We start from the raw sequence: 14,130 nt of genomic DNA, 5'->3' as shown, positions 1-14,130 counted from the left end.
GAGAAAACACTCAGCCCAGGTCAGAGGGGTGGGTACATGGTGTATATACAGAAATGCACCCGGAGGCGAGGCAGACGCACTGGTGCTTATAGGGAAATGCAGGCAGGAACCCACGCAGTCCTGGGCAGGACGGGGGCAGTTGCATGTTGTAACACTGGTTTCGTGCACTGAGACACAGAAATGACTAAAGAGCAGCTGAGAAATGCTGTAATTCAGCTGGAAAACGGGATCTGGCTCCCTTGCTGTCGCAGGTGAGGTAACTGCAGGACTGGCTTTTATCAATACTTACTCCATCCCTGGGCAATAGTGTGTTTTTTTTTTGCCAGTGTGTTTGCTGGTGGAAAAACCTAGCTCTGGTGCAGTTGTCAATGAGAAATTAACTTTGCCAGGTGTAAAATCCCCGAGTGAAAACAAAATGCCATCCCATGCTGTAACTTTTGCCCAACTCCAGGCTCGCATCCCCAGATTGAAGCGCGCTGCGGTGGCCGCCCGGAGAGGCTGGAGGCTGCTCAGGGCGCACGTGCTGCAGCTCTCCTCCGAGTTTCTTTACTTTTTTTTTTAAAATTGTAAATACAGCTCTGCACATTGTTTGCTTTGGCCAAAAGAAAAAAATAAAAATAAATATAAAAAAAAGAAGAAATTAAAAAAAAGGCAGACGGCAAGGGACGGGAGCTGTTGCATGGCAGGCAGCGGCACAATTCCGGGGGTGTGGCGCGGCGATGCGATTTTAATCACAGCGTGGTGCTGGAGCCTCAAAGGTCTGAGTGGCTTTTAGGAAGATTTACTTCGCCTCCGCCTGGGTCTGCCTCTGCGCGACGTCACGGCTGGAGCGGCGGCACAAGAAGGCAGGATGAGTGACAGCCCAGCCTACTTTTTAATAGCTTTGTCATGTGACGGGGAGCAGTAGTAAGACAGGTGCCTTCGGTTCACGCTCAGAGAGGGGCTCGTCGCCTGCATGCGCCTGTGCTCCCTGCCCGGCTCGGGGTTGTAGTTCGCGAGCTGCGCCGCTGCGGTCCGGGAGCTGGATGGCGTGGGACATGTGCAGCCAGGACTCTGCATGGAGTGACATCGAGGTGAGCGGGGGGCGCGGGGGGCTCCCCTCGGGGGGCGGCCGGAGGAACGGGCCGGCCGGCGGACTTTGCGAGCAGGTCCGAGCCTTATCTCAACTCCTGTAAGTTTGCTATTTTAAGGTTACTCCGCGGTGCCTTGAGCAAATCAAAGCTTCGCTCCTGTCATCGGTATCTCCTGCAGTTGGAAACTATTTGCATGTGCCTCTGGCTCGCTCTCCCCCGTCATATGCAATATTTATGCTCCAAGATATTGATATGAATCAGTGTCTGAAGTCTTTCCAGTGGCGTTTAGTGGCCTGGTTGGAAAAATGCCATGTTTGTTTAGAATAAGATTAACATTTGTTTTTTCCAAAAAAAAAAAAAAAAAAAAAGGGAAGAAGAAGTTAAATTAACCAGTGGCTTCCTATTTTCCTTGCTCGTTTCACTCTGCTCTGTGGCAGGTTTCCTCCTTGTTTGTCAGCTGCAGAATTGAACCCCCCCCACAGGAACGAACACCCTGGGGTTTTGCTTTAGATGCTTTTAAGAGAGATTTCTGGAAGTAGACGCTGCCCTGCTTCTTTTGTCTTGGAATGATTATCCCGTAGCTAATGTCCTGTAGAGCAGGGCTCCCGGTCGGCCCAAGTAGTCCAACAAACGGTTAAATGCCACTGCACGACAGAGACAAGAGGATGAACCGTGAGAATAGAGTTTATGCAGGACTGTGCGAACTGCTGCTGCTGCTGCTGCTGCCACCGCCGCCGCTGCTGCTTGTGTAAAAATAGACGGCAATACATCAAACCCACAGCTTCTGCTGGCTACAATTCATAAAGGAGGAAAGGAAAAAAAAAAAAAAAAGAAAAGAAAAGAAAAGGCAAGCAGCTCCCTGGTAATCTCTGGAGTATAAAGTGAGGCGTGAGGATTTCTGCGCGTTTGCATTCGGCAGAAGGGAGCCTTACCTCAAAGTTCGGGCAACTTGGGCAGCGAGGCAAACTTTCTGTGGAGCCCGTCGAGAGGAAGCCAGAGCACAGACCTGCTGGAAGGAGCTAACCCCCCGGCTGCGAGCTTGGAATAAGTGCTTAAAACGCTCCCCTCAGGCAACAGGGGAGGGAGAAAAAGGTTACGTGTGATGCCTTTTAAATAAGATGTCCACGCCATGCAGAGATACCCATCTAAAGTAAAAACCTTGCAGCGTTCTCCAGTGCAGTTTCCCTATCTGGCGGAGCATGCATGCGGGTCCTTAAGTCTTTTTGTTGAGTTTTAAATATTTGCAGCTTGCCATTGTATCCGCTGATTTCTGTTTGCATATTGTAATTGCTCTTATCTTGTTTTGATTCCTTGGTAAAGTGGAATAGATATGGATAATTCATATGTCCTGTAGCTATTATGAGTCAAGGCTGTAAGTGGATGACTTTCTGGCTCCAAAGTCCTAATTGTTTCTGAGTAGCTGGAGTATCCTGTGGGTTGTTGTCTGGCTTGTAGCATGGGTCTCTGCTGCTGGAGCTTCATTTTTCCATCATGTATTATTCCTAATGCTGCTAGGAGCTGATTGAGGAACCAGTTATATGGAAATATTGAAGATTTATTTTAATCACTAGAGTTCCTGCAGTAATTTCAAGCTAGAAACGGAATGGATAATTTATGTCAATGACTTTTCATAGTGCGGAGGGGGAAAAAAAAAAAAGAGGAAAAAAAAAAAAGGGTTGATCTTAATATTAATTGTGCGGTGGATGGATTAACTGTTGGTAGGATTTTACCAACGTGCTCCTGCACTGCACTTTCTGGAGCAGCACAGGAGTGCCTGCCTGCTGTGCTGGCTCTGGGGATCACCTTTACCGATCTCAAATATTGCAGGCGGCAGGTACCGGAGGCAGCCTTCATTTTTTGAATCATTAATGTTTGCTGTCAACTTAAAATGTATTAGATTCTCGCTCACATAATGACAGGATGGCGTGTTGCTTAATAAAGGCCTGCATCACTGTAGCTGATCAGCGTCCCCAGTGTTTCACAGTTTAATGAAGGTGATGTACAGTAAGGTTGCGAGGATTGATAGAGAGAACCCACATGACACACATTCTGTCAGGTCTGTCTTTCTTTCCTGGGTTAGCCCCCTCGGCTCTTTGAAAAACTTGTTAAAAATAAAACAAAGATTATTTTTTCATTAATATAATTCATGTGGCACAAGTCCAGTCTTCTTCTTTTCTTCTTCTTCTTCTTTTTTTTTTTTTGATTTACCTTCAGAGGCACAAAAACATTCAAAAGGTTAATGGAGAATTATACTTAATTATAATGATTCATTATCATCAGTGCAGTTAAGCTAATTTATTGTTTGCGCCTGAACTAAGAGAAAAAAAAAAAAGTCTGTTGGAGTGAAATAACGCACAGTAATTAGCCTTTTGTGTTTAGTGACTGCTTTATCTTTCTGAACGATACTGTGAAATTAAGGCCACAGTTATGGGGTAACTATTATATCAAATAACGGTGGGAAGACGGAAAAATGTATCATAGCAATGCAGGTGCACCTGTTACAGATGTATAGGCAAACAGCAAATATCAGCATGTCAGATGAGGACAGTTTTAGGACTTGGAGTGTTAAACCTGGCATCATCCAAAGGCCAAATATAAATTAATAACAGGAACACTTGCTACTAATGTGTCTCAGATTAGAAGCGTAATGTCATATTCAGAAACATTGATTTTATTATCATGTCAACATCGGCAAGAGCATATATACTTCATTTAAGCAATTACATTTTTTAAGTGACATTGCAGTCATTACAGGCAAAAGAAAGCTGTGGTGAGCAGGATTTATTTTTTTAAATACAATTATTTATGTTCCTTCAAAAGCCCATCGTAAGAATTTGGAAATGCATATTACCAAGAGTTAACATCTTTAAGTAGGTGGTTCACAGACTGAAGCTATTTTTACAAACGAAAGCAGAAACAGATCAGCAGGATACTTTACAAGTCTACGGCATCAGTTATAAGCTACTGACCTCCACAACACAAACCTGAGAATGATGCTGAGAATCTACCTTTTCAGTCAAAAACTAGATTATCCTTTAATGAGATCAGAGATTTCAGCCAAGCATCAAAAAAAGGTCATCTCTGCATTATAAGATTGCTTCTGGAAGGTTATGTCTAGCACTAAAGAAGAGGGAACTCTTTAATTTTTTTCTTTGTTTTCTTCTATGACCAAAATAATACTAAAAAAAAAAAAAAGGTGTGCACTAAAAATGACCTAAGTGAGGTTTTGACTTGGTAAAGTTCTGCAGCCCCTTAAGTAATGGAAATCGGAGCAAGTGCTATCTCAGAGCCTCGTTTTGCAACCTGCCTTGCCCCTTGGCCTGTTACGTGACTATCTCATTGCGTCCTGGTAGACGTAAAAGTTGTCCACAGAATAAAAGCTCGCACCAGCTGCACCGAGCCCTTGTGCCAGCAGACAAAATTGTCGCTGGTGGCTGTGCCGCTGCATGCAGCCCGTGCGCTGCGGGTGCAGCAAGGCTCCTGGAGACAAAACCTCAATGAAATTCACCTTCAGCAGCTCCTGCTTGCGTGCCCGTGAAAGGCGGTCCTTCAGAGAGTGACATAACCAAGTGTTGAGCAATTCGCATCAGTGGACACCGTGTTACTGCCTCTCCAGAAAGTGGCGTTTTCTGGGTTGACTTCAATCCAAACACAAGTTGGGAAATCGCTCCAGCCACCCAGTCTGCTGACGGGAGTGGAGGAGGTCTTGCTGTCTGGGCAGGCTCTTGACCACCCTAAACATGGGGTGAGAAATACTCAGTGTGGAAGCCCTGAGACACAGCAGATTTATGCTTTAACCATTCAGTGCCTGGCACCGTGGCAGCTTTAAGGAACGTAAGGGTGTTTTGCACCGTGCCCAGGTAGATGTTTGGGGATGGGTCCCAAGGGTACATGGTACAGTGCAGGAGGAGTTGCTTCATCCAGCAGCATTGACGTACGGGGCCCCGTTACTTGCCAAACTGTTACCGCATGTTTTCCATAACTGAGAGTTGGGTTTGGTGCGTTTCAATTGCCATGCTAAAGTGGACGTGTTGTATTAATGGTTTTCTTGCTTAGTAGGTTAGTCAGTACTCTATCAGCTTCGTCCTAGCTTTTAAAAGGATACTTTTTCCAGGTTTATTTGTATTTATCACTACTCTAATCGCAAGTCATGGAGACAAAAACATTTGGCACTGCTGAAGTGTCTCCGTGCAGATCAGACTTGGTTTCCTACCTAAATCAAAGTGTTTCATGGACCCTCTCCATTAGGGTTATCGAGTCAGCAGTAGCACGCTGCTGGGCTGCCAGAGGAAAGGAAACCATCAGGTTTCCTCACCACAGCCACTGTCTGGGGACAGTTATGGGGCTGGGTGGAAGCTCTTGGCCTGGGTCAATGCACGTACTTGCCATATGGTGAAAAGGTAGCGTGTGAAGCAGGTGAAAGGCTCCATGGACTGACTGTGCCTGTCACCCTGACGTGAACACGGGGATGTTTCAGAGCACATTTCGGGGGCCAGGACCCTGCTGCATACCTGGTAGTCGTGCTCTGTGCATCTTTTAGTCTGCTGACCTGGAGGACTATGGTAAGATCTGCAGAAGCGAGTGTGAGTATGTCCAGCTTGAGCTCGCCTCCAGGGCTGGAGGCTGGAACAGGCTGTGCATCTTTAACCTGAATGCATCAGGAAATGCAGGAAAGACCTTGCCCAGAGGTATTCAGCTGTAACTTGTACCTGCACCGGTTTGCTCTGAAGCAGCAGAAGAATAAGGCCGTGCTTTGGCCTCTGCTGTTGGATTTTATAAACCTTTGGACACTGTTGTTGTGAAAGAGGGTAGGGAGAAGGAAAGTGATTGCTCCTGTACAGAGACATGTTAGAGAAGTCAGCTTACATCCTCCTATTCCCCCCTCTTCTTTGAATACCTGTGCAGGGCTAACAAGGATCTAATAGTTAGTGGTTTGTTGTCTTTTTTTCAGAAAACAATTCTAGTGACCCCGTGCCATAGCTTAATCGAGGCTTAGTTCTTATCGCATGATATTAAAGTTAATAGATTCCTGGCAATTAATGAAACTCTTTCTGCATTGCTGTTTCCTGCAGTGTGCTGCTCTGGTTGGCGAAGACCAGCCTCTTTGCCCAGATCTCCCAGAACTTGACCTCTCCGAACTAGACGTGAACGACCTGGACACGGACAGCTTTCTGGGGGGGCTCAAGTGGTACAGCGACCAGTCAGAGATCATCTCCAACCAGTACAGCAATGAACCCGCCAATATATTCGAGGTAAGGCAAGGCGATTCAAGTGCACGCTGCAAGGCATTTGCTTGCTTTTTTTTTTTCTTTCATTTTTTTTAAGCCTGGTGGACAACGGGTTTACTATTTTTCCCCTGTTGAGAGACAGCAAACGTGATGATGTGCGTTACAGGTTCTGCCTGGCGCCTTTAATCCTCATGATCAAAAGCAGGCCTGTGATCTGGAGAGAGGGGGGAAAAAAAAAAGCCTTGAAAAGAATTAAATGGAAGTTTTGATTTCTGAAAGGAAACGGCTGAAGAGTGCCTCGAGTACGCTGTGCTGTGGCGTAACGACGAGGTGTTGCACAATTGTCAGTTATGAGGAAAAACAGAAGTTGAAACCTGTTTGCTGTCTTCCTCTTGCAGTCCCTGGAAAGGAGCAGAGTGCAGCACAGCAGCCAGCCGATGGAGAGCTGGAGCTGGTGCCTATTTTGTAAAGGGCTTTACTGTGTCAGAAGGCTCCTCTCAGAGCACTTTGCACACAGATTGAAAGGTCCTCGTAGGCTGAATATGGAAGGGGAAATGAGTGGATATAGCAGGCAAGGCAGTGAGGGCTGCTGGTCGCATTACCGCTCAGGAACCAGCTCATCGTTTGGGATGTTTCGTAGATCTCCTGGCAGAGAGCGGTCTGAAAGTAAAAGTTGAAGGGTGGTAGGAGAGATTTAAACGTTTTCTTTAAAATACTGCCTTGGGGTTCAAGCTGTACAAGAGGAGGGCAGTGGTCTCTTTATCTCTGTCTCCAGTCTTCTTCCTTTTGTTGTGTAAAACCTTCATGATTCTCCACCCCATAGTGATGGGGCTGCTGTGCCCCCCCGAACCCTAGCCACCCTCCCTCTGCGATGATAGAAAATGCAATAGATTGTCCACGGACCGGGAAATTGGACAATAAATTGATTAGCTGGCAGGAAGACCTTGTGCAACAGTAAGCTGTTGGTACCGCCTCTCACGTGGCCTCGGCAGCTCCAGGAACTGCGGCTGGCCCCGCTTGCCGGGGGAAGCCCCGAAAGATCACTCTGGAGCTTAATAGCTGGAAAAGATTAACTGCCACAGTATAGCAAAATGCTTCTGAAGGTAAAATATAGCTTGCCTAAGATGTCCTGAATGAAATTCTTCTTTTTTGTATACAGCCATAAACGCACGGTGATCTCCCTGATGCTGATAAGGTTACTCAGGATTTATATTTATCAGCGTAACTGATAGCAGAAGCTGGCCCTCTCTATTCAATCTTTCTGTCACTTACATCCAAGCAGTTTGGAATTAATTTTATTCAAATCAGAATGAAATTAACCCTGTTCTTAGACCCTCATTTTTTCAGCAGTTTTATAATGTCCCACGACACATTTTGCAAAGTTTCAGAGCTGTGTCTTGTGCTTGGATTTCAGTTGCACCCCTCACGTGGGGTATAGCCGGTCTGCTTGTAAATTTTTGGTGTCAATAGCAGGAAGGCATTGGGCAGCTGATATCAGAATTAACACTGGATGAGAGTGGGTTTGCTTTTTTAATAATGTATATGTATTTTTCCTCATTTATTGAAAGCCATGTGAAGAGGCATTTTTCTTCTGGAAGAATCAGGGGAAAATACAGATTTTCGAAATGTAAGGTTAGCAATTGGATAGCAGTTGTCACTTCCTAAATCAGGCAGTTCCAGTTCTGAAATCAGAGCGTGTTGCAGACAGTGAGACGGGTGTACAGGTTGGTACGTAACCCTGCTGGCACACGGTGACACGGAGGTACTGGTCCTTACAGGAGCCTCATGGGCCTGCATGCATCTGAAGACCCAGTGTGGAGAAATCAGTGGCATGCAGCTGGGGGGATGCATCTAGGCAGCAACTGATAGGTCAGAAATAATGGTTTGGAAGTGAAATATGCTACTTTCCTTTTGGGACAAATTCTGCTGTCCTCTATGCAAATGCCTGGCTTCCCTAGCACTCATCGACTTCAGCGAGAGGACGCACTGCTGTCTCTGACAGCACAGATGGGCCCAAGCTTACCTGTAGGGACAAACTGTTCTCTAATAGCATCTTGCAGTGCTGCAGTGCTAGGACAAGACCGTTTTCATTTTCGTAGTGTGTTTTATTTCCATTTCTTGGTTGCTTGGCCTAGGAAAATGGGAAGGAAAGAGCTATTCTCTCTTCCCATCCATTAACCCTGTCCCCGGTCTCCATTGTGCAGCTGGATACATAGCATTATTTCTCCTCTCTGCCGCTCTGTAATGTGACGACTGGGGGTGCTCAAGAACAGAAGAAGATGTGTTCTTTCTCCAGAGATTATCTCAGATACTCTGTGAGGAACTATTTGTTTTAGCACAGAGAATGGAAGTTTTACGCAGTTTCCCATTTGGTAATCTCTGGATTTTTCCATATTGATCCACATTGGCTTTGCTTTTTAAAGAAAAAACTTTTTTTTTTTTTTTTGATTCTCATATCATCATGGGAGTAATAAGTTTTATATAAGTTAAGCTTCCAGATGAGGCCTAGTCATATCAAAATAGAACTACAGTCTCTTTGGACTGGAAGGGAAAGAACAGGAATGGCAAACAATATTGAAAAGCACAAGTACGGTGTTAATTGCACAAGCCAGGTAGTGTTAATTGCAAAATCTAACCTTGAATGAAGTGCACTGTCCTTTAAGTTACGAATGCATTACATCTGCCTTTGACTAGGTCAGGGCCTGTGTTGAAAAATCCTTTTACAAAGTTCCTGGCTGTCTCAAGCTGGTGCACTTTTTAAACTTTTTTTTTTTTTTTTTTTAAATATTTTATTTCAGAAAGTGAATTTTCAGGCTTTCTGCAATTCATGTTCCTGGAAGCTCTCCTGAGCTGAGCACCCACAAGCTTAGGCAATTCCAGTAGCTCTGGAAGTCTCATGGATGACGAATTATTAATAGTTATGGTAGCAACTAGGAGCCAAATGAGATAAAGGTTCAATTAGTCTAGATAGCGTGTAACTGTTGAGTATAAGTTCCTGCTCCCATCAGCTTAGGTGTGATGAGATATTGGCCTTCCCTCTAGTACTAAAGCACACCAGTATCTTGCAGAAGTACCTAATCCATTGCTGCATTATTCTGCTCACATGGCAGTGTAACAGATCCTGAACCAAGCCCGTCTGTTTCTTACCAATGTCTGTATGTATGCATATTATCAATTAGTTGATTTCCTTCTGTTCACAGCTTGATAACTTGTGTTTTTCACCTGTTTTTCTTTGACTATTGTTCTGACTGCTGGAAAGACAAAATGGATAAGTTATTATTCCTAAGGCTGCTGTCTATTGACGCAAGTTTGTGCAACTAAATAGTTAACAAGTCACCTAAGATCGGTTATTTAGATGTTTCACTGCACCATTCACTTCCATTATTTGCTTTTACAAAGAACCAGCCTTTAAAAAATTGTATTGGTAAAAAATTGATCTAGTTTCTTTTAGAAAATCAAAATAATGAGGTTTCCATTCTCCAAGCCAATGCTATGTGAACACGTGAATAACCGTAGAACTTGATGTGACATGAATAAGAAGGCTTTTTGGTTACAAAAACTGTTGTCCCCTGAGGCTTCTTCAAATATACCATACCCTGTCATGGAAGGTTAGTCATATTTAAAATTATTTATGAACCGTGCCGAGCATTATGGAGAGAGAAGAAGGTATCTACAGTGGATATATTGCTTTGTTGGCCTTACTTATAAATAGCTCAATTTAGGTAAAGAGAAAAGGCAGCCTATAGATAGGCAATAGCCTATTAAAGTGTAATGAACTTGCGTAAAGTCATACCGATTTGGAAGTGTGGTGTTCTCATACTTGAAAAAAAACACTTTTTTAGCTTTTAAGTAGACTTCAGAAAACCTGAATTGCCTGCCTGTCTGTGGATTTCAGTTACTTACATAATTCTCTATTCCGGAGAGACGATCAGCATATTTGATGACTTTATTTTTAATTGTTTTGCATAGGTGTAGCCCAGGTTACTTTTCAAGACCACACTATGTGCTGTGTTTTTGGAAAGCCTAAATAGGCTACTATGCTTTATTGTAGGCTGCCAAAAGATGCTGTATTGCAAGCAATGAGAATGTGGGGAGAGAAAGAGATTCACAATGAAATGTATACTCTTTAACTCCTGGCAGCAGGGACATTCACAGGGATGAATGATTTCTTACATATTTGGAAAGGTTTACATCAGAAAGATAATGAGGGTAGAGGGGAGCCTTAAACTCCACCGGGGTAATTTGGTTCAAATCGTAGACTCTCTAATATTCTGTGGTGCTGCCAGTCTCTTTTACTATTTCAGGTTATTCATTCAAGGTTTGCAGCCAGATTGATTAATGAATTACCAGATCTTGCGTAAAATGACTTGGCCTGACTTTTAAACAACCACCAATGTTTTCTTTGCCAGTCTTGTGACTGGTGTTAATGGGTTTCCAGAGAACTGAGCCTATATAGATTTTCTCTACTGGCCTCTCCTAGCATTTTTTCCACTTTTTAATTTTCTCCAAAACTAGTAGCCCAGGGCAGGCAGTTCAAGGAGATATAATCTCAGGGAAAAAAAGACATAGTAGTCAAATCCTTGATGGCTGATGCCCTTCAGTGCCAAATCAGCATGATTTATCATAGCCATCTATTCAGCACAACAAAGTCTAGAGGTGAGCTGCATGGTGTACCTCACACAATATGCATAACTAGAGCTCTGAACTTTGAAGGAAAGCCTCAGAGCTATTTGCAAAGTGCTGGTGCTTAGTGAATACTAAATTACATTTAGGAAATAGTCTACTGCTACCAGTTATACTTCATTTTTATTCTTGACACAGACACCTAAATCAGAGAACAGTAACATTTCAGAGATTATGGTAGCAGTTTGGGTATGTTCCAACACTATAATAGGATCAGAATTTTAAGGCCTTTTTTATTATTACCAATAGTCACTTAGTTTCTACTGCAGCGTACTTTGTAGGGAATTACAGCTTTTACTAAAAAGATTAAAATGCTATTATGCAAATGATTGCAGTATGTTATTATGTTTACAAATTAACATCCATGGCTCAACACACAAATTAACTAACTATTCCATCTATATTATTAAGGATTTAATAAAGTAACTGTTGATAAAAATGAGGAGCTCGGAACAGTTAATAGGAACTGATTGTGATTTAACATAGAACTTAAACATTGTGTTTAATGTTCTCGATGGTATAATGGCAGAATAAAGCTTATCAAAGTGCTTAAAAGAACTGAGATTGTGTGAACAGCATAGCAGCATGTCTGAGGCCTTAGAGAGCAGAAACCGAATAGCTCTGGGCAGTACCGTGGAGTGGGCAATGTATCAGTGAGTCGGAAGGTAACACAGGACCGGATCAACATGTGGGCTGCTGCTCTAATGAGCAGCTTTTTGCAATTCCGATTAACGCACGTTAAATGCTTGACATGATAAGCACATACAAGATGCTTAGGAACTAGTGTCCCTCTGAAGTGCATCCTGTAATGAAATTCTTCTCTGGCAAATGGGATTTCACCGCAGAGAGTACCGCTGTATGACAGAAAAGGGGAAGGCTGAGTTCAGACCGAGATGACTTTACAAACAGCACTGCAAATTGCTGTTCCTAGCAGTTCATAAGAGATCATAAAAGCAAACAGATAAGAGCTACTGAGGTCCTAGAGAAATGAATGTACAGTATGTGGTTACAGGATAGATTTAGTAGGGAACCAGACAACACTGTAGGTTTAACACAGCAATAAATGTAAAGGCAAAAGATGCAGATTTGGGATAGGAAACTTTATAAGAACAATAAAAGGTAACAATGCATCATAAAACCCCTTTTTGCAGCTGGGAGAAAGACCTTCAATTCCGATGGAAGAAAATATCAGAGACTGGGCAAAAGAACAAGAATGTTTATATTCCTAATAGAGCCGTGTCGAGTTTCTTACACATTTGACTGCGGTACCTTTTCAGATGCCTTTGCCCTGACTCACATTTCTGCACCTTCTAAATAGGAGCCCAGCTGAATAGCATTACATCTGTGTGGAAGGCGTATGTAAACTATAGTCCACGGCTGGCTATGCTGACATTTAAAAACGCTCAAGCAGTAAGTGGAATTTATTTTACTCAAACCAGCTGCTGTGTAATTGGGAAGAATTTATGCAAATGCCCTGTATCGAGTGTGGGTGAGGTGTGCTGCTTCTGTGTTTCCTTCCCCAGTTGGACATACTGGAGACTGGCTAAACTCGCCTCCGTTTTCATGCAAGAACCTCACACATTGGTTGAAACCTTCAGGCAGGAAAGAACTCCCAAATGAACAAAAAACAATTGCTTTGAGAGCTTATTGTTTGATGTATGAGGCCACCAACACCATTCCCCAGGCGTGTGATCAAGAAAATGCAACTGATCTGCTTCACAGTCCCATTAAGGAGATATTTCACTCCTCTGCCAGGATTTCACCTGCAGCAGCCAAGGCTTAAGATGCTCACCGTGTCGCTACTCAGCCGAGTACCTGTCCTTTTTGCAGGAGGGAGGAATAGCACTCAGCAGAACAGTAGTAAGCTAATTAGGTCATTAGACGAATGTCTTGGCCCATGTTAAAATGAGCCCTTCAGGACACTGTGTTACACTGTGTTCCCACTGGCTACATATCTAAATACAAACTGGTGTCAGCTGCCATACAGACAAAAATGTAATAGCCTCCTTTCACAGAGGTCATCTAAAATCCACTTTGGTCACAGTCACACTCCACATCTGTTTTAGTGAGATGCAGCTTCTTAAGGTGGCATTTGGACTTCATAAGCACGCAAACAACCGAGCTATAAATTGCTACTGCAGGAGTTATTTTGAATAAATGTATACTGTTTCATATTTATAATGGTGAGGCTTCATAATATTCGCAGTGAATATATAACACAGATCAGTTCAACAAGCATGAAATTGTATGTTGTCAACTTGTCACATAAATAGAGCCATATTCTAGCTTACGATAATGTTCAACTAAATATTTTCTCCCTAGAACTGCAGAGAGGGTCACAAAAAAAGTGGGACGGTGGTTCTGCCTTTTGTTGGAAAAACACTCACTGAGTCACTGCTAGTGTGAAGTAAATATTTCTGATAAGACTTTTCTGTTTTTTCCCTCCCCATTTACTTAACAACAGCAGCAGAAAGTTTGCCGTTCTTAGAGAAATGCTAATTGGCCAAACTGTTAAATTTATTTCCCTTAATGGTTTTATTTCTAGTGTAACCTCTTTTCTTTCTTTCTTTTTTTTTTTTTTTTAATTGTTGCTATTTTTATACTGTGCATCATTGCTAATTGCTGCTAAACGCTCCATCTTAACCCTGGCACGCTCTTTTCCTGCTGCCCCATCCCACTTAACATTAACTCAGGCCCATGCCATTACAGAAGGATAAAATCATAGTGAAGCTTAATTTAGGATTCTTTTTTTGTAGTGCCGCTAACCTATTGCACACGTGGAGGTCAGAAAGAGGAAATCGCATGGAGTAAATTTGTTTTAGGGAGAAAGATTTGGTATTGAATCGTGCATAACATTTTTTTTTCCACATGAATAGGAAAAAATACAAGGAACTCCTTGTGTCTGTGTGTGTCTGTGAGATCTTATCCACTTGTTGCTGTTGTTATAGTACAGTGGTTAATGCTCGGATGCACCAAAAACTGGCAACCATTCTGGCAGATTGTCACCTGTCAGCATTTGGGGACTTTTTTTCTCCTGTGTCTGTTTTTTATTCTGGTAGTTTTATGCAGGTGCATAAGGGATCCTGATGCCTAAGTGTGCAAGTGACAAGCTGCAGCGTTGGCATGCACAGAGACCTGACTGTGTG

At 43.1% G+C, this 14,130-nt stretch overlaps 1 protein-coding gene across 3 annotated transcripts in view; it reads left to right on the top strand.

Moving 5' to 3' along the window:
• PPARGC1A (PPARG coactivator 1 alpha) overlaps nucleotides 1-14,130 on the top strand; it is a 359,215-nt gene that overhangs the window by 292,772 nt on the left and 52,313 nt on the right. For 2 of the 3 annotated variants that reach the window (XM_068680032.1, XM_068680031.1), the window contains exon 2: nucleotides 6,146-6,325. In XM_068680032.1, coding sequence (XP_068536133.1) covers nucleotides 6,146-6,325 — 180 coding nt within the window. Of the gene's footprint in view, nucleotides 1-722; nucleotides 1,074-6,145; nucleotides 6,326-14,130 lie in introns of those variants that run through there. The other variant, XM_068680033.1, reaches the window with a different exon arrangement.

Source organism: Anas acuta, chromosome 4, assembly GCF_963932015.1.
Source record: "Anas acuta chromosome 4, bAnaAcu1.1, whole genome shotgun sequence".
Classification (NCBI taxonomy): domain Eukaryota; kingdom Metazoa; phylum Chordata; class Aves; order Anseriformes; family Anatidae; genus Anas; species Anas acuta.
The sequence above is the reverse complement of the archived record's forward strand: the minus strand, read 5'-3'. Positions and strand labels throughout refer to the sequence as shown.